General features: G+C 45.3%; 1 protein-coding gene across 3 annotated transcripts in view; it reads right to left on the reverse strand.

The window, feature by feature from the left end:
• Window positions 1–20,539, reverse strand: part of LOC118365935 (dedicator of cytokinesis protein 4-like) — a 151,051-nt gene that overhangs the window by 32,843 nt on the left and 97,669 nt on the right. For 2 of the 3 annotated variants that reach the window (XM_052491884.1, XM_052491882.1), the window contains exons 23-40: window positions 16,956–17,148; window positions 16,462–16,598; window positions 15,515–15,649; window positions 11,461–11,559; window positions 11,034–11,128; window positions 10,836–10,911; window positions 10,629–10,729; window positions 10,469–10,527; window positions 10,065–10,213; window positions 9,595–9,680; window positions 8,937–8,963; window positions 8,468–8,624; window positions 7,893–7,986; window positions 7,621–7,769; window positions 6,887–6,973; window positions 6,652–6,756; window positions 6,119–6,260; window positions 746–912 (exon numbers count right to left, since the gene is read on the reverse strand). In XM_052491884.1, coding sequence (XP_052347844.1) covers window positions 746–912; window positions 6,119–6,260; window positions 6,652–6,756; window positions 6,887–6,973; window positions 7,621–7,769; window positions 7,893–7,986; window positions 8,468–8,624; window positions 8,937–8,963; window positions 9,595–9,680; window positions 10,065–10,213; window positions 10,469–10,527; window positions 10,629–10,729; window positions 10,836–10,911; window positions 11,034–11,128; window positions 11,461–11,559; window positions 15,515–15,649; window positions 16,462–16,598; window positions 16,956–17,148 — 2,058 coding nt within the window. The remainder of the gene's footprint in view (window positions 1–745; window positions 913–6,118; window positions 6,261–6,651; window positions 6,757–6,886; window positions 6,974–7,620; window positions 7,770–7,892; window positions 7,987–8,467; window positions 8,625–8,936; window positions 8,964–9,594; window positions 9,681–10,064; window positions 10,214–10,468; window positions 10,528–10,628; window positions 10,730–10,835; window positions 10,912–11,033; window positions 11,129–11,460; window positions 11,560–15,514; window positions 15,650–16,461; window positions 16,599–16,955; window positions 17,149–20,539) is intronic. The other variant, XM_052491883.1, reaches the window with a different exon arrangement.

Here is a 20,539-nt window from a genome sequence, read left to right on the forward strand (position 1 = left end):
CGCCAACTGTATGATAGCTAGCAAATTAATTAGCTAAATAACGTTAGCCTGCCTAGCTGGAACTGAAGGAGGGACATTTTTTATTTCTACAATGTCCAAAAATATTTTTATCTTTTACTAGCAAAAATGTCTAATGTATTTGCATCTGTTTTTAGTTACTCTTGTATGTTAACTTCTCCATTGATGTTGTTCTTAAGTTTTGGCAGACTTTTCTTAACGGAGTGAACGTAACTGTACATTCGCAAAGCCGACTGAAGTCGAGGGCTGAGGGACTTACGTTGCAAACGTCCGTTGCTCGGGCTAATCATTTGGCCCGCCCTCCAAGACGGCGACGGGGATTCCCCCGAGGGCACAAGGCGAGGGTAAGTGGATGAGGGGGTTGTCTTTTAAGTGATTGAACCGTAACCATAGTTTCAGCCTCTCCTAGCTCAGGAGTCGATTTAGTAGGACTGTGAATTAAACAACACCTGAACTCACCAGTATACAGAGAGGAAGACCATGAGCCACCCACACAACCACTCAATAAACAAGAGAGCGGAGAGAGGGAGGACGAGATATTGTGAGGGAGGGAGGGAGGGAAAGTGAGTAAGGAGACAGATGTGTGGTAGACATCAAAGGACGACACTAACAAGTCCAGAAAGGTGAGATAAGATGACGAGATAAGCTAAACAAAAAGGCAAAGAGAGAGAGAGAAACAGAAAGGCACAGAGGGGAGTGTGCAAACACTGCGTGCCCCCCTCCCCACCTTGAACTCGTTCTCCTTGTCCTTGGTGCCCTTGTGAAACGGCCTGTCGTATCTGAACCTCCAGATGTGGTTGACCTTATAGAAGCTCTTGATGTTGTCAGGCACTCCGTCTCTCTGCAGCACGTCCTGGCTCTCTGGGATGGGGCTCACCGCGTAGATCTGTAGGTCTGGGCCGCCACGTCAAGGATGCATACAATAGCTTGGGAAAAACACACATACACACATGAACGCAAGCACGTGCAACCCCCCCCCCCCACCCCTTTCCTGGTCTACAGGTCTATCCATCCAATTCCTGTGTGAATACATCCTTTCCACTAATCACATCCTGTAGCCATTTATCTGAATGTCCACCCCACACTATATCACAACACATACCCATTGGCAGCAGGACTGGCCTGTGTCAGTGTAGTGCAGGGAGAGCTCGTCAGCCCATAGATATAAATAAGGACGGGCATGGGTCCAGGAACCTCAATGATTAACGACACATGAGGATAACAAAGCTGTACGCTAATGCTATTTGAGGGGCCTTGTCTGCTCTAATTGCACTTGGAGAAAAGTCACACACAGAACAGACGACAGACACGCACGCACTGAGAGAGCGCGAGAGAGAGAGAGAGAGAGAGAGGCTTCTTCCGAACAGCTGTCCCATCAATCACTAGCGGAGGATCATTAAGATGGCTGCCACGTCCTACAGACATCTTGTGCATTTTTATCAAGGGATCGATCCCGATCTTCACTAAGCACTCGTGTATGTATTTACAGCATGGGCCAGAGATCTGGCTCGGGACCAAGAGGGAGGGAGTCATACCTTTGGTGTGCTCCTCTATAAGTGACATGCTGTAACAGAAGGCTGTACGCAGCGTAAGAAAACTAGAGTCCAACGGGTTCCCTGGTTAGACTCGGAAACACTCCAATTATGACTCGTATTCATATCCTTATTCAGAAGGAATTATCAGTCTGGTATAATATCTCATTCATATTATTTAGGCCTTCTAGACATGTGGGATGCAGTGCACCACTGTGTGTGTGTGTGTGTGTGTGTGTGTGTGTGTGTGTGTGTGTGTGTGTGTGTGTGTGTGTGTGTGTGTGTGTGTGTGTGTGTGTGTGTGTGTGTGTGTGTGTGTGTGTGTGTGTGTGTGTGTGTGTTTTTACTATCCTTGTGGGGACCATCCTCACAAGGATAGTAAAACAAGGAACATTTTGACAAGTGGGGATATTTTGCCAGTCCCCACATGGAAAAATGATATTTTAGGCGCAAGAGTTAGGCATTAAGGTAATGGTTCAAGTCAGGTTAACCCATTACCCTCATGCCCTCATACGGGTTGAAAATGGCCGATTTGAGCACTGACATCAGAGCGCTTGTAAGAGTTTTGACTGACAACCGTTCTGATCTTGAGCGCGACGAGACGTTTGCCCCTATCCCCCCCTGCTAATTGGGCAACTTTTGCTAATGTTTTGGTTGTCGGCGTGAGAGAAATGCTGTAAATCAAGAGTATTTTTTAAAGATGACACGTTGAGGATTCTAATAAACACCGCTTTAATGTCATACAAGGGAGCCAAAACACCTGTGAGTCCATGTCATAAAACCCATGAAGTATGACAGTCTCAAAGCTCACTATGTTTGATGTACAGTACAAATATGGCATGGGTGTCGTTCTGAACAGAACGAGCCTTTGTTTCATTGTGAAGAAGAGTTGCCGCGGACCTTGCATCCGAAGGCACTGGTGACTCCATTCTACGCCACCAAAATGACGATCTGCTTCTCTAAATTGCCTTCATGTTGGCAATAGAACAAAGCTTTCAAATGACGCCCGGGGATGGATGGCGGGGATGTAGGGCTGCGTTCCAATCCAAACAACTACAAGTGGGCTTGCTCTGGTTCCTAAACGGCACAGCTAGGAGAAGAAAAAGAAAAACGTATATTTGAAGACTCTTCTTTGAGTCATAAATGAGCGTTGACATGACTTAGGGACTGTGACCACTTGGAGACACCAGTGTGACCACTTGGAGACACCAGTGTGACCACTTGGAGACACCGGTTTGAGCACTTGGAGACACCGGTTTGAGCACTTGGAGACACCGGTTTGACCACTTGGAGACACCAGTTTGACCACTTGGAGACACCGGTTTGAGCACTTGGAGACACCGGTTTGACCACTTGGAGACACCGGTTTGACCACTTGGAGACACCAGTTTGACCACTTGGAGACACCGGTGTGACCACTTGGAGACACCAGTGTGACCACTTGGAGACACCAGTTTGACCACTTGGAGACACCAGTTTGACCACTTGGAGACACCAGTGTGACCACTTGGAGACACCAGTGTGACCACTTGGAGACACCAGTGTGACCACTTGGAGACACCAGTGTGACCACTTGGAGACACCAGTGTGACCACTTGGAGACACCAGTTTGACCACTTGGAGACACCAGTGTGACCACTTGGAGACACCAGTGTGACCACTTGGAGACACCAGTGTGACCACTTGGAGACACCAGTGTGACCACTTGGAGACACCAGTGTGACCACTTGGAGACACCAGTGTGACCACTTGGAGACACCAGTGTGACCACTTGGAGACACCAGTGTGACCACTTGGAGACACCAGTGTGACCACTTGGAGACACCAGTGTGACCACTTGGAGACACCAGTGTGACCACTTGGAGACACCAGTGTGACCACTTGGAGACACCAGTGTGACCACTTGGAGACACCAGTGTGACCACTTGGAGACACCAGTGTGACCACTTGGAGACACCAGTGTGACCACTTGGAGACACCAGTGTGACCACTTGGAGACACCAGTGTGACCACTTGGAGACACCAGTGTGACCACTTGGAGACACCAGTTTGACCACTTGGAGACACCAGTTTGACCACTTGGAGACACCAGTTTGACCACTTGGAGACACCAGTTTGACCACTTGGAGACACCAGTGTGACCACTTGGAGACACCAGTTTGACCACTTGGAGACACCAGTTTGAGCACTTGGAGACACCAGTGTGACCACTTGGAGACACCAGTTTGAGCACTTGGAGACACCAGTGTGACCACTTGGAGACACCAGTTTGACCACTTGGAGACACCAGTTTGAGCACTTGGAGACACCAGTTTGACCACTTGGAGACACCGGTTTGAGCACTTGGAGACACCGGTTTGAGCACTTGGAGACACCAGTTTGACCACTTGGAGACACCGGTTTGAGCACTTGGAGACACCGGTTTGAGCACTTGGAGACACCAGTGTGACCACTTGGAGACACCAGTTTGACCACTTGGAGACACCAGTGTGACCACTTGGAGACACCAGTTTGACCACTTGGAGACACCAGTGTGACCACTTGGAGACACCAGTTTGACCACTTGGAGACACCAGTTTGACCACTTGGAGACACCAGTTTGACCACTTGGAGACACCAGTTTGACCACTTGGAGACACTAGTTTGACCACTTGGAGACACCAGTTTGACCACTTGGACACACTAGTTTGACCACTTGGAGACACTAGTTTGACCACTTGGAGACACCAGTTTGACCACTTGGAGACACCAGTTTGACCACTTGGAGACACCAGTTTGACCACTTGGAGACACCAGTTTGACCACTTGGAGACACTAGTTTGACCACTTGGAGACACCAGTTTGACCACTTGGAGACACCAGTTTGACCACTTGGAGACACCAGTTTGACCACTTGGAGACACTAGTTTGACCACTTGGAGACACCAGTTTGACCACTTGGACACACCAGTTTGACCACTTGGAGACACCAGTTTGACCACTTGGAGACACCAGTTTGACCACTTGGAGACACCAGTTTGACCACTTGGAGACACCAGTTTGACCACTTGGAGACACCAGTTTGACCACTTGGAGACACTAGTTTGACCACTTGGAGACACCAGTTTGACCACTTGGACACACTAGTTTGACCACTTGGAGACACTAGTTTGACCACTTGGAGACACTAGTTTGACCACTTGGAGACACCAGTTTGACCACTTGGACACACTAGTTTGACCACTTGGAGACACTAGTTTGACCACTTGGAGACACTAGTTTGACCACTTGGAGACACCAGTTTGACCACTTGGAGACACCAGTTTGACCACTTGGAGACACCAGTTTGACCACTTGGAGACACCAGTTTGACCACTTGGAGACACTAGTTTGACCACTTGGAGACACCAGTTTGACCACTTGGACACACTAGTTTGACCACTTGGAGACACTAGTTTGACCACTTGGAGACACTAGTTTGACCACTTGGAGACACTAGTTTGACCACTTGGACACACTAGTTTGACCACTTGGACACACTAGTTTGACCACTTGGAGACACTAGTTTGACCACTTGGAGACACTAGTTTGACCACTTGGAGACACTAGTTTGACCACTTGGAGACACTAGTTTGACCACTTGGAGACACTAGTTTGACCACTTGGAGACACTAGTTTGACCACTTGGAGACACTAGTTTGACCACTTGGAGACACTAGTTTGACCACTTGGAGACACTAGTTTGACCACTTGGAGACACTAGTTTGACCACTTGGAGACACTAGTTTGACCACTTGGAGACACTAGTTTGACCACTTGGAGACACCAGTTTGACCACTTGGAGACACCAGTTTGACCACTTGGAGACACCAGTTTGACCACTTGGAGACACTAGTTTGACCACTTGGAGACACCAGTTTGACCACTTGGAGACACCAGTTTGACCACTTGGACACACTAGTTTGACCACTTGGAGACACTAGTTTGACCACTTGGAGACACCAGTTTGACCACTTGGACACACTAGTTTGACCACTTGGAGACACTAGTTTGACCACTTGGAGACACTAGTTTGACCACTTGGAGACACTAGTTTGACTACTTGGAGACACTAGTTTGACCACTTGGAGACACTAGTTTGACCACTTGGAGACACTAGTTTGACCACTTGGAGACACTAGTTTGACCACTTGGAGACACTAGTTTGACCTCTCACTCAAACCCTACCTCACATTTTCCACGAATATTCTTATCATGTTACTGAATGTATTGAGAGTATTTTCAGATTTCGTAGCAAGCGAGGCAAAATGTACAGTAAATGTGAAATGCACATAAAATCTACAAGTGTAATGGTTTGGATTCAGTCTTGTCAGGTGAACTGTTGTGTCCTCAGCTTTAGTCTAATCATTTTCCCATAATCCCCTGTTTCCGTTTCATTTCTACCATGGTTATACGCACGTTTTCCATATTTTTTCCGTAAGAAACGTATCAATTTAGCCCTATCCACATAGGCCAATTCCCACGAGTGTAAAAGGGTTAGGTTTAAGGTGTGTGTGCAGTGTATAATGCACTTAGTCAATAAAGGATACACTGAGCCTCGGCCTGGTAGATGGTCTGGTCAGGCTGGTTGACGTGCTGCATGGCGATGGCGTGGGGGAACTCATTCAGCATGCGCTGCTGGAAGGCCTCCAGCCTCTCGTAGTCATGGCCACGGCACACAAACTCCTTGTTCTGCAGACGAGGCAGAGACGCCATCGGAGGCAGAAGCGAGACAGCACAGGGGTGAGCCTGACATCTAGTGGACAGTTAGAGTATCTGCAACAGTCACAGTATCTAGGAGGACAAACCTAATTCTGGAACTTCCAAATAGGATTTGTGATTTATTTTGTAAATATAATAAACACATGTTAACAATGTATATGCTGTTGTTTTTGCGTTACGTTGGTCATGAACGCATAGTTCCAAGTCCTTTTGAGGAAACTAGATTGACAATATACTCCACTAGCAACTTGCTTAGGAGTGCAGATGGAAATTGGAGGGCAAACCCCTGTATGAGCAGATCTACGGCCTCTTAAAAAGTCCTTTCTTTAACACAACAACCCGTGGTAAAACAGAGCGGTACCCTTAGGAAGAAGGGGAACTTCTTGCCATAGAAGCCGACCCTGAAGAACTCTGGCTCCAGTCTCTGCTGGTCCATGATCTTATCGTACAGCGATGCCTCCATCATCTGTCAACGGGAAACGTCGGGTTACGGAACACTACTAGGTTATATCATCATCCCACTCAGAGACTAAACAGAGAACTGGTCAGGGATCAGTCAGCGTGGAGACACACTGAGGAGGTCTACAGTAACTCACCCTCATCTTGCTGAGGTTCCTGTAGTCGTAGTAAGACTCGTACTGGTCCGCCAGCTCTCTGCACAGAATGATCCCGTTCTCCCAACACTTGAGGAAACCAGAGCACATTATCACATTGACAATGGTCACATCTCAATTGGGAACGTGCTTTTCACCTTTTCATCTATCTCACATGAGCAGGATAAGGATTCAAGGAAAAGGGAGCCTCGTTAGAATATTGAGATGCTAGCAAAACCATGTCAAATGGCCCGCAGGGGAGACTGGCTGCGGTATGAGTGTTGGCCACTGGGTGGCGGTAGTGTACTAACAATAAGCGGGACAACTGTCAGGGCGGACCTGCCGTCACAATGGAGGTGCAACACCCAGCCAACATGCTAATGAAATGAAAGCTGTCCTTTCCTGCAGCGTTTTAATCCCAAAGCAGCGGCAGCTAGCAGATGGCTTTGGTCGTGAACTCACAGGGAAATCTTTCAAAGAATAATGGGGAAGGACATGTTGAATGATTCAGCAGAGGAATAATGTGTTGGGAGATGCTGAGCAGAGCATTCAAATAATATTGGCTTTTTCTTATGACACTGTCCCAGGGTAATTGTTAATAAAGAGAGAGAGTAGGGGGGGGGGAGAGAACAATAGAGAGAATGAAAAAGAGAGCGAGAGACAGAAAGAACAAAGAAGAGATAAAGAATGACAAAGAGAGTGAAAGAAAGGGCTAGAGAGAGAGAGAGAGATCCCACCTTCCCCCTGTCAAAGTTCTGTACAATGGTAAGATGGAGGTACTCCTTCCTCTGCCACTCGCTCTGCATGGGGTAGTTGAGGAACTCTCTGAGGGGCCTTTCGGACCACTCCAACAGCTCGTCATACAACAGAAGAGTGTAGGAGGCCTCTGCACAACACACAACACCACCACATAGTCATGGTTATGCCAAACCCTTGAGACCCGAAACAGCCACACACTTAAAACACCCACATACACTTCTTCATTTCCTGGTCATGTTTTACAGTGTACCTGTGTAATTCTGTGCTTTCAGGTGCAGTTCGTACAGCTTGTGGATGTAGCGGATGTACATCTCCTCCTTGTTCAACTCAGTTTTGTAGAAATTCTAGAGACAGGCAACCATGGGGACACGGCGAGAGACAGAGAGAGAGAGAGCAAAGTGCACTAATGTTTATCAGCCGCTGAGCAGCAATGAACTCAGTGATATCTGCCCACATAAACTGGTGCTTTCAGGCTCTAGAGTGCTTCGGTCCGTTATATAAGATAAACCTGGAGGACTGAAAGACACCACGCAACAAAATAATAAATCCCCCAGGTTGGCATGGTTACAAAGACAACACAGAACATGTTGTGTTGTATGTGGGGGCTGTGAACTCGTTGAGCCCTGGTCTAAAAAGCACGATCATCGTAGCAACTTTATCACCACTGGGAAAGGAACAGAAACACAGCTCTGGTCCTGCTCTCTTAACACAATAGTTCAACGGGACAAGAGGCTAGAAACTAATCAAATGGGGTTTCTATGGTGACAGGAGAGCAGCGACTGAATCTGTTCAAGGGCCACCGGGCGGAGAGAGACTGTCACTGACCAGCAGACTGACGGTGCAGCCAATCTTCTTCCCATCCACCTCCCCCAGCTTCACGCAGTCCCTGTAGTCCAGCAGCCTCTCCATCAGACGCGTGACTGTGGCGATGAGCGAGACGCCACTCTCCCTCCACGTCTCCCTCTCAATCTTCTTCAACAGACTGGAATAGCGAGAGAGAAAGGGAGCGCGAGAGAGAGGAGAGACGAGAGAGAAATAGACACAGAAGACAGAAGCGAGCGAGAAAGAGAGGAGAGAGAGAAATAGACACAGAAGAAAGAAGCGAGCGAGAGAGAGAGGAGAGAGAGAGGAGAGAGAAACAAAGAAGGAGAGAAAGCAGAGAAAAAGACAGAAAGAGAGGAGAGAAATAAAGTCTTCAACCTGCTTGTCCATCACGTTGTCCCGTCCCCCAGCAGTAAAGGACACCCCTAACAGAAGGACAACACACGGTGTGTAGAGCATTGGAGTGTCTTACCTAGGGTACGGACCAAACAGAGGGATTCTACTCCGGGAAAGCAATGGCAAAACAAATTAATAGATTAATAATATCAGCACACACTCACACAAGTTAGTTCAGGGTTAGTGATGTCAGTCAGGTAGATAAGGAGTGGAACAAAAAGATGATATACAGCTATAAAGTGTCTGTTAGGGAAAACTTTACCAATCCACGGAAATAAGCTGTATCCAGACCGCACATGTTAAAGAGCAATGTGGTGGCACTAAGCTTTACATTCATAAACGGCCCAATTGATGTCTGACAAAAGGTGGGACTGGGACGTATGGGTTTGCAGTGCGATAAGACAATTAAACAAACATCGTACAGACCAACAAAAAACAAACACACACACACACACACACACACACACACACTACAGCACAAAGCGTGCAAGGTGAAGGGACCAACCTGAGTACACAGACAAGGAGATCTCAGAGAGGAGGTGTGAAGGACTATGGATATGAGAGGAGGTGCTTATCTGGAGAACTCCAGAATCCGTCCCTTTTCCCACCCCACTTACATCCCTCCATCCCGTCACGAGTCCTCTTACCTCACTCAATAAAACACACAGACAAACTGATCCGGGCACTGACGTTTGCAGTACGGCGTGACCACATGCGCCTTCCCTCGGACTCACATGCTGTTGAAGAGCTCTCTGTACGTCTCGTCCCCTTTGCCTTCTGACATCAGACCGTCCAGTTTGTCGATCAGCTTGGCCTCCACCTGACGAGAGAACGGATTGATTATGTAATCAATCTAGATCAATACACGGATGCCACCGTCGGGTACAGTCGATAACGGTCTGGTGGAACTGCAATATCCATAAAGTGCCACCAGGGGGTGCTAGTGCTGGCCCCAGCCAGTCCAGTACCAGAGCTATACTTATTTTCCACCATAATTTGCAAATAAATTCATTAAAAATCCAACAATGTGATTATCTGGATTTTTTTTCTCATTTTGTCTGTCATAGTTGAAGTGTACCAATGATGAAAATTACAGGCCTCTCATCTTTTTAAGTGGGAGAACTTGCACAATTGGTGGCTGACTAAATACTTATTTGCCCCACTGTATATGAACTGCATAAATACAGACGGCTCTGGCCATTACCTGTTTGAAGTTTCCACTCCTCCTCTGCTCCCAGTCCATCATGTCATGGAAGATCGGGATCATGACATTCCTCAGGTCAGGCTGGGGAACCAGGGTCACCTCCAGGAATGGACCTATCATCGCCGGGATGAAGTTCAACTTGTGCTCACCTGGAGAGAGAGCGGGAAGGAGAGATGGAGAGAGAGAGGGAGAGATGGAGAGAGAGAGGGAGGGAGATATGGAGAGAGCAGGAGAGAGAGTGAGTGAGAGATGGATAGAGTGTGAGGGAGGGAGAGAGAGTGAGTGAGGGAGATGGAGAGAGCAGGAGAGGGAGAGGGAGAGAGATCAACTGCGTTCCTCTGAGAGACGAGCAAGAATCCAAAGAAGTGACACAGAAAGAGAACGACACTGTGGCTGCATCGTACCTAAGTTCTGCCACATGCTGAAGATCTCACAACCCATCATCACCCTCATGTCCCCATACCTGTACAACGAGACAACACACAGGCGCCAGGTCAGAACAGCGCCGAAGCCAGCATGTGAAAAGTGGAGAAAGTTAGTGCATGTAGAATGTTTGAGACTTACTTCTCCAGTACCCTCTTCTTCTTGGACGGAGAGAAGGACTCCAGTTGAAGACAGGGCTGGTTGATGAAGATGACGGACAGATAGAAGTACGAGTCCCACACCTACGGAAGACGCATTAAAAACACTTTATAGCATGTCGATGCTTTCTTCACGTTGTTTTGTTTTTGTTAAACAAAGACAGACAAAATGGATGTTTGCAGCTCTTACCTTGTAGTCAAACTTGTCATTGAGGAAGTTCTTCCTCAGAGCATCAGAGAGGTACAGGACTGTTGTTATGATTACACTGAGGGAGGGGTGGACAACAAGATTATGTCGATGAACCAAACTATAAGCAGGTGTCAGCTAATATTGAGTAACTATGGAGGGACATCATTTTGAATCAAATATGTGGGATAAGTGGTTTACTTGTTGGTGACCAACCGCATGACAGTCCAATCTTTCAGGAACATCTCTGGTCGAATCAGAATGCGGAACACGGTGAAAATCTGCAAGAGAAAGTCCTGAAAAGCAGAAAAAGGAGCACACTACATTTACTTGGTTTAACAGCAATTGCCATTCAGCACATCACCAAACTATGAATGGAAAGTAATGTATTCAGAGTAGGAGTGCATTCATGATATCCATAGTGTTCATGGTATTCCTTCCTATTACTGTGAACTTAGTGACCCCATTTCCTCCTTTCCACATTCCTATATCTCCATCGCACCTCTTCCTCAACCCCTGGCATGACCGTTCCTCATTACGCACACACACTCCTGCTACTGACGATGACACACAAGCGGAGTCATCAGTCAGATTCTGCTGAGTGGTGTGTGTGAGTGTGTAGCCTTACCCTCAGGTCATCTTTGCTGGTGAAGGCCTGCAGGAGCTGCTGGTAATGTTTATCACTCATTTGTCTGAGGAGAGCCAGCAGGCACGCCACAAACTCCCCCTGTAGACAGAGAGAGAGACACTGATCATTTGGTACAAATCCGAACTACAACATCCAATTGATCCTCTCAAAATTGGCAAATATCACAATTTGTTCAAATTGAAAAAATAACTAGTACTGACAGAAAAATATGTGTTCCTTTGCGTTCCATGCGGACCCAGGGAAGTGTGCTCATCTGTGGGGACACAAATGCGTGCACAGGAACACTACCTGATCTAACGAGCACACGAAGGGGACAGCTTTATTACAGGCCATAGAGTCTCTAACTGTCTTAATCTCCCCCATAGAAACAACAGTGGCAGCACCGTCAACAAAAACGGAAGGGATCTGTTGCATCTCTGTAGAAGCCTGGGTCGGTACTTTGTCAATGGTAGGTTACGGGGGGGACTCTTTGGGGAGATTCACCTACTGATCACCTCTTGGCCACAGTACAGTACAGACTATATGATCACAGACATTGACCCTTTCTCTCTCAGCTCCTTCACTGTCAAGCCACTAACACCTATGTCTGGTCACAGCCAAATTACATTGTTCCTCAAAAGAACAGACATGGAAACAACCACACATTCACAGCCCAGTAAGCTGTACAACACCAGACATTCACAGCCCAGTAAGCTGTACAACATCAGAAATTCATACAGATGGGCCCAAAACAGCACAGAAGAATACCAGAAAGCAACCAGTAACCAAAATATCCAAACACTCTTAGATAACTTTCTGGATACCACATTCACTCACAGTAAATAAGGCATCAACTATATATTCAGGCAAACGGCAAAAGAAACACAATTGAAATTGATAAAACACAAAACAAAAAAGACCACAGATGACGACTGGTTTGATGCAGATTATAAAATTATAAGGAATAAACTTAGAACACTATCCAACCAAAAGCACAGAGAACCAAATAATGGTGAATTACACCTTCATTACTGTGATACTTTAAAACTCTATAAACGTAACACTCAGAACCCAAAAAATCACAGTACAACAGCAAGCAGCTGACACTAATTGAGGAGTCCATAAACACAAACAACTTCTGGCAAAATTGTAAAAAACTAAAATCTAAACAAGAGGAATTAGCGATACAAAATGGTGACATATGGACAACCCATTTTAAAACGCTCTACAACACCGCTCAAATTAACACAAACGAAGAACGCCACATTCATGAGAAGTTGACTGGATTAGAAAAAGCTATAAAGGACAATCAAAATCCACTCGACTCCCCAATTACTGACCAGGAGCTCTATAAGAAATTTCAAGCTCTCAAATTTAAAAAGGCATGCGGACCTGATGGCATCCTAAATTATATGCTCAAACTTACTAGTGCAAAATTGGCTATATTAAAATTGTTTAATTTGATCCTGAGTGTAGGTTATTTCCCTGACATCTGGAATCAAGGACTCATAACCCCAATCTTTAAGAACAGAGACAAATTTGACCCTAACAATTAAAAAAAAAATGTTTTACCTTTATTTAACCAGGCAAGTCAGTTAAGAACAAATTCTTATTTTCAATGACGGCCTGGGAACAGTGGGTTAACTGCCTGTTCAGGGGCAGAACGACAGATTTGTACCTTGTCAGCTCGGGGGTTTGAACTTGCAACCTTTCGGTTACTAGTCCAACGCTCTAACCACTAGGCTACCCTGCCGCCCCAATTACAGAGGCATTTGTGTGAACAGTAACCTGGGGATGGTTTTCTGTAATATTATAAATGTAAGAGTCTTCCTTAGTAAGCACAAGGAAGTCTTCCTTAGTAAGCACAATTTCTTGAGTAAAAGCCAAATTGGATTCATTCCAAAACATCGCACAACTGATCATATTTACACCCTACACACCCTGATAGATAAACATGTCCACCAAAATAATACCAAAATATATGCTTGCTTTATCGACTTCCAAAAAGCATTTGATTCCATTTGACATACAGGACTGTTCTACAAAGTTATTGAAAGTGGTGTAGGGGGTAAAACATATGACATAATTAAATCAATGTATACTGGCAATACATGCAGCATTAACATTGGTAAGAAAATAACAGAATTCTTTAACCAGGGGCGGGGCCTTCGCCAGAGTTGCAATCTGAGCCCTGCAATCTTCAATATTTACATTCACGAATTGGCCACTATTCTAGAAAAATCCTCAGCCCCTGGTGTTAGTCTCCACAATTCAGAAGTTAAATGCCTACTCTTCGCAGATGACCTATGCCTGCTGTTATCCACAGCACATGGCCTACAGCAGAGCCTGGACCTGCTAGAGCAGTACTGCCAGGGCCCCAAAAGACAAATAATGATTTTCCAGAGAAGATCCAGATCTCAGGGAATTAGACCAAAGTTCTCAATTGGTACAAGATACACTTCTCAAAAAGGGAACACTAAAATAACACATCCTAGATCTGAATGAATGAAATATTCTTATTAAATACTTTTTTCTTTACATAGTTGAATGTGCTGACAACAAAATCACACAAAAATGATCAATGGAAATCAAATTTATCAACCCATGGAGGTCTGGGTTTGGAGTCACACTAAAGATTAAAGTGGAAAACCACACTACAGGCTGATCCAACTTCGATGAAATGTCCTTAAAACAAGTCAAAATGAGGCTCAGTAGTGTGTGTGGCCTCCACGTGCCTGTATGACCTCCCTACAACGCCTGGACATGCTCCTGATGAGGAGGCGGATGGTCTCCTGAGGGATCTCCTCCCAGACCTGGACTAAAGCATCCGCCAACTCCTGGACAGTCTGTGGTGCAACGTGGCGTTGGTGGATGGCGCGAGACATGATGTCCCAGATGTGCTCAATTGGATTCAGGTCTGGGGAACGGGCGGGCCAGTCCATAGCATCAATGCCTTCCTCTTGCAGGAACTGCTGACACACTCCAGCCACATGAGGTCTAGCATTGTCTTGCATTAGGAGGAACCCAGGGCCAACCGCACCAGCATATGGCTATGTACAGACTTAGTGAGCATAGCCTTGCTATTGAGAAAGGCCGCCGTAGGCAGACATGGCTCTCAAAGAGAAGCTATGTGCTCTGCCCACAAAATGAGGTGGAAACTGAGCTGCACTTCCTAACCTCCTGCCCAATGTATGACCATATTAGAGACACATATTTCCCTCAGATTACACAGATCCACAAAGAATTCGAAAACAAATCAAATTTTGATAAACTCCCATATCTACTGGGTGAAATTCCACAGTGTGCCATCACAGCAGCAAGATCTGTGACCTGTTGCCACGAGAAAAGGGCAACCAGTGAAGAACAAACACCATTGTAAATACAACCCATATTTATGCTTATTTATTTTCCCTAGTGTACTTTAACCATTTGTACATTGTTACAACAATGTATACATATATATATATATATATATATATAAATAATATGACATTTGTAATGTCTTTATTGGGTTTTGAAAGTTCTGTATGTGTAATGTTTACTGTTAATATTTATTGTTTATTTAACTTTTGTATATTATCTACCTCACTTGCTTTGGCAATGTTAACACATATTTCCCATGCCAATAAAGCCCCTTGAATTGAAATTAATTGAGAGAGACAGACAGAGACAGAGACAGAGACAGAGAGAGAGAGAGAGAGAGAGAGAGAGAGAGAGAGAGAAACAGCTTTTAACATCTGGGACACTGGCCACGTATACTATATAACAATGAGAGAGATGGAAGACCATGTACCTTGATGGAAGACCTGTAAATACTACAGTCAGAACAGGCTGGGAGAGAAATAAAGTGGTTATTTTCTACTTTTTTAGGTGGTTTGACATTTGGTAAAATGTCAAATGGAAATGTAAGAGAATGGTTCTCTCTGAACTCAGCTGTGGTTAAGAGCAGGACAGAAGTACAGCTCTCTTTGACCACAAATTCAGTTTCAATCATTGACCTTAAAACCTCACGCTATATTTCGAATGACTAGCAGTTACACACACACACACACACCGTGATGTCCTGGAACTGCAGTCTCATATTGGTCCCGGCTGCTTGTGGTCTGTTCGTGATCTCAAGGATGGTCCTCATCAGGACAACCAGCAGACTATCCACTATCAGATCCACCTCCTCAGAAACCACCGGCTCCTAGGGACACACACAAGTTCACATTAAGTTTCACACAGGTACATAATCATGATCATCATTACCCATACAGACAGTATGAAAACATACGGAACACAAAAAGATAGACCACTAGCCAATACTTAAACAAATTGGACACACATTAGTGTGTGTGTGTGTGTGTGTGTCAGACTGGCTGCTCCGGCTGTCACTTCATCTTAGCCATGTTCGTGTGTGTGTGTGTGTGTGTGTGTGTGTGTGTGTGTGTGTGTGTGTGTGTGTGTGTCAGACTGGCTGCTCCGGCTGTCACTTCATCTTAGCCATGTTCGTGTGTGTGTGTGTGTGTGTGTGTGTGTGTGTGTGTGTGTGTGTGTGTGCGTGCGTGCGTGCGTGCGTGCGTGCGACTAGCTGCTTCTCAGCCAAACAGGCCAGCACCATGTCAAGGTCAGGACGAGACTTAACACAGGGACAAACTGCCACATCCACACTTTCACGTTTCATTTCTGGATTGGATTGTTTATTTGTTCTGGCACCTAGCTATCTATTTACTTTGTTACTTGATTTACTGGACTCTATTATCAGTCTGGCAGGTTTTGCTAGTTTGTTTTAATACGCCACACAAACAAACAAAGCTGTGTTCAGATCACAATAAACATTGTTGTTATCAAATATCCAAGGGAACAATACCGTTTTTGAGCCATTAACAGTGAATTAGGTAATCTCAATTAACCCAGAACCTCAAATCTTGCACAATTTGTAGTCTGTCCATGATTAACCGTGAGGTGGCAGCCTAAAAGACTACACTACCCATGGTGCTCTGCTGTGGCTGTACTCACGGTGGCGGTAGAGTCGTACTTCCTGACGAGAGAGAGCATGCTGGTGAGGATACGGGCACACATCACCAGGTCTCTCTGCTCCTGCATGTGGGCCTGCAACAGACGCAACACCACCGGGAGCAGGATACACCTCGACTCTGGAATACACACACTTGAACATGAAAACACACACACACAAAAATACTAGCATGTATGTTCTGCTCAAACACCTGTTTTTCTATTTTTATCCCTCTCTTGGGTGTGATTTAAACCCTTCGCCTGCCTCTGAGCAAGCAGCTAATAAAATGTTACCACAGCTATTTGTGTGAGTATATAATTATCATTAACTACAATTAACTGGCAAGTGCGCCTGTGTAGGTATGTAATTACTAGCAATTGTGCATAATCATGTGTGTGCGATATGTGTGGTTGTGTGTGTGCGTACATAACCCCCAAATGTTTGCTTCTGAGTGTTGCGTAAATTAAATATTGTGTGTGCGTGCGTGCGTTCCTACCTGTGTTGGTGTACAGCTGGCTCTCCACGGTCTTGGCGATGCAATGTAGCTTGACGGCTTCCAGGGGGCACTCAGCGCGAGCGGTGGCAGGCAGGCTGCCCAGCGTATCCCTGACGAAGCCTGCCACCTCCCTCACCGTGAAGATCTTCAGCAGCTCCCCGTACACTGCAGGGAACGTCCTCAGGAACACCGCCTTGGAATACACAGACAGTGTATAAATATACAGTATCACCCCTCTCTGACATTTTTGGAAATAAATAGATGCCTACCACTTTGAAGATGCACAATAATGTTTATTGTGAAACAAACAAGAAATAAGACAAAAAAACTGAACTTGAGCGTGCATAATACATTTTGCAGCAATTACAGCTGCAAGTCTCTTGGGTTATGTCTCTATAAGCTTGGTACATCTAGCCACTGGGACTTTTGCCCATTCTTCAAGGCAAAACTGCTTCAGCTCCTTCAAGTTGGATGGGTTCCGCTGGTGTACAGCAGTCTTTAAGTCATACCACAGATTCTCAATTGGGTTGAGGTGTGGGCTTTGACTAGGCCATTCCAAGACATTTAAATGTGTCCCCTTAAACCACACAAGTGTTGCTTTAGCAGTATTGCTTAGGGTCATTGTCCTGCTGGAAGGTGAACCTCCGTCCCAGTCTCAAATATCCGGAAGACTGAAACAGGTTTCCTGCAAGAATTTCCCTGTATTTAGCGCCAACCATCATTCCTTCAATTCTGACCAGTTTCCCAGTCCCTGACGATGAAAAACATCCCCACAGCATGATGCTGCCACCACCATGCTTCCATGGTGTTCTCGGGGTTATGAGATGTGTTGGATTTGCACCATAGCATTTTCCTTGATGGCCAAAAAGCTCAATTTAGTCTCATCTAACCAGAGTACCTCCTTCCATATGTTTTGGGAGTTTCCCACATGCCTTTTGGCGAATAGCAATGGATTTTATTCTGGCCACTCTTCCGTAAAGCCCAGCTCTGTGGAGTGTTCGGCTTAAGGACAGATACTCAAATCTCCGCTGTGGAGCTTTGCAGCTCCTTCAGGGTTATGGTGCTCTGTGGGATGTCCCTGACCTGTTTTGGAGAGCTCCTTGATCTTCATGGTGTTGCTTGATTGGTGGTGCCCATTGCATAGTGGTGTTGCAGACTCTGGGGCCTTTCAAAACAGGTGTATATATACTGAGATCATGTGACACTTAAATAAAGTCCACCTGTGTGCAATCTAATTAATTGTGTGACTTCTGAAGGTGATTGGTTGCAACAGATCTTAGTTAGGGGCTTCATAGCAAAGGGGGTGAATACTTTTTCGTAAAATAAATACATTAATATCACTTCACCAATTTGGACTATTTTGTTTTTGTCCATTACATGAAATCCAAATAAAAATCCATTTAAATTACAGGTTGTAATGCAACAAAATAGGAAAAACGCCAAGGAGGATGAATACTTTTGCAAGGCACAGTAGCTATCTAGCAGTATGTAGTACAGGTTTCTACCGAAAGTGACTCACGGTTAACACATAGGCTACTTTATAGTCATTATGTGCCTTATTAGAAAATGTTACTCAAACCATATACCGTTTAGGTGTAGAACACACTTATCTAGAGGAGGCTTATACCTAAAGTGATCAACAGTTACACTAACAAATAGGCTACTGTATATTCAGTAAATGTGGCCCATGAGAAATCAAACCAATCATAACCAATGCTTCAACCGATACAGTCTAGGACCCCCAACACACACTGCAGGACGTCTATTCTATGCCTGTACAGAAACACAATTCCACTACAGTATAATATATCTTGATGTTCCTCATCTCTAACCTACAGTGCCTTCAGAAAGCATTCCTACCCCTGGAGTTAATCCACATTGTGTTGTGTTATAACCCACCAGATGGCATATGAGCGTGTCATAAGCCACGGCAAAATGTGTAGAATTGCTGGAAATGAGCTTTAACGGTGGACGTTGAGCACGAAAAACAGTCCAACTCCTCCTCTTTCTCATTTTTCAAACAGAAACACGGTGTGCCTTTGGTGGTTCATCGATGTGTTGTTCTGGTCGTGAGCGCTGCACTCAACATAGCTAGTTTGTTAGCTAAGCTAGACACTTTAGCTAGCCAGTAACTCCTCCAGCATGTGTTGACGTCATTTCACAGGTTTTATTTTTGTAACGGAAGCTGTAGAGCTCGATAAGAAATGGCACTTCTGTGTCCAAATATGTTACTCATAATTTGTTTTTAAGAATTAAAAATGACCTGGTATAATGGTGCATTGAGCAGTTACACAGTTTAAAGCCATTATTTTTTCCGTTTTTGCCCAAAGTCTACCTTTGTAAGTAACTGCCCAGTGTTTCCAGGTTGCTATGAAATATGACCTACAATTAATTACAATATGAGTAAAATAGTTAGTTCTAGAAGATGGTAGTTAAGTATGTTTAAAAAAGCAGCTATTCTATGTTGGAATGGTGTGGGCGTATACCAGTCATTAAAAATATTAACATGGATTAGGAGTGGCTTGACCTGCATTCTCCTATAGCCGTTGTTCTGTTCGGTTGTAGATCAAGATGACAATAGATCAGGAATCAGCCATTTGTGTAACTAGATTGTGCTAAGAGGTGCACACTGTTACTGTTCTGTGTCTAGTTAAAATGATTTCATGGCGGTACTGGAAGGGAGGACAGGTGGAGCAGCATGATGACACCAGGGTGTAATAACAACCCACACAAGGTGAAAATAACAGTGCAGTGTGTGGTAAGGATCTCCAGCAGAGAGTGAGAGCCAGAGTGAATGGTCACTCACGCAACAGGGTGAACAGACAGACTGACAGGCCAGGTCATTATCAGTTGGGTTCATTAGGGTGGGCTGCTGTGGGAGTTTACACAGCTAAGTGTGCAGTAAACACACAACCACACACACACACACCAGTGGCTTATATCTTAGTGTGCAACCTTGAATTAGACCCACACATTATCTGTGGAGGGCCCAAGGGAGAGACAGGCTGGAGGCCAACAGAGAGCCACTGGAGAGAGACGATTACTAGAGAGAGCAGGGACACACACACATAATGTATTACTGTAGATTAGGATCTCGAGGATTTGGGGGAAGGAGGACAAGCGGGTCTCTGGTGTATAATAAGCACATAAGCACACACACACACCCTCATACTACCGTGTGTGTCTGTACAAACAAAGACATCAGCTGAAGACAGAGACACACAGACACACACGCTACACTGTGTGTAATTCAGATTATTTGTGGGTGTGTTTTGCAGCTTTGTTTTAGTCTTCCCGGAGAGCAGTTCAGCCTGGTTTTGTGCTGTGCAGCCCCCCAAGACAAAGTATGAAATATGAATTACAAAGTATCTCCAGGGTTTATAATCTGCGTGAAATTCAATTAAAAACATTTTCTTACAAATCAAACTGAATTAAGTGGGATTGCTTATTGCTTGAAACATAACACGCACGCACACGCACAGAGAAGCCTGCCTCCTGCTGTTATTGCCCATGGCATATAAAGCAAGACAGACCAGGATGCAATGTTGATAACCTCTGTGCTCTCTATCAATCATGTGGGGCAT

The sequence above is a fragment of the Oncorhynchus keta genome, chromosome 33 (genome assembly GCF_023373465.1).
Source record: "Oncorhynchus keta strain PuntledgeMale-10-30-2019 chromosome 33, Oket_V2, whole genome shotgun sequence".
NCBI classification, from domain to species: domain Eukaryota; kingdom Metazoa; phylum Chordata; class Actinopteri; order Salmoniformes; family Salmonidae; genus Oncorhynchus; species Oncorhynchus keta.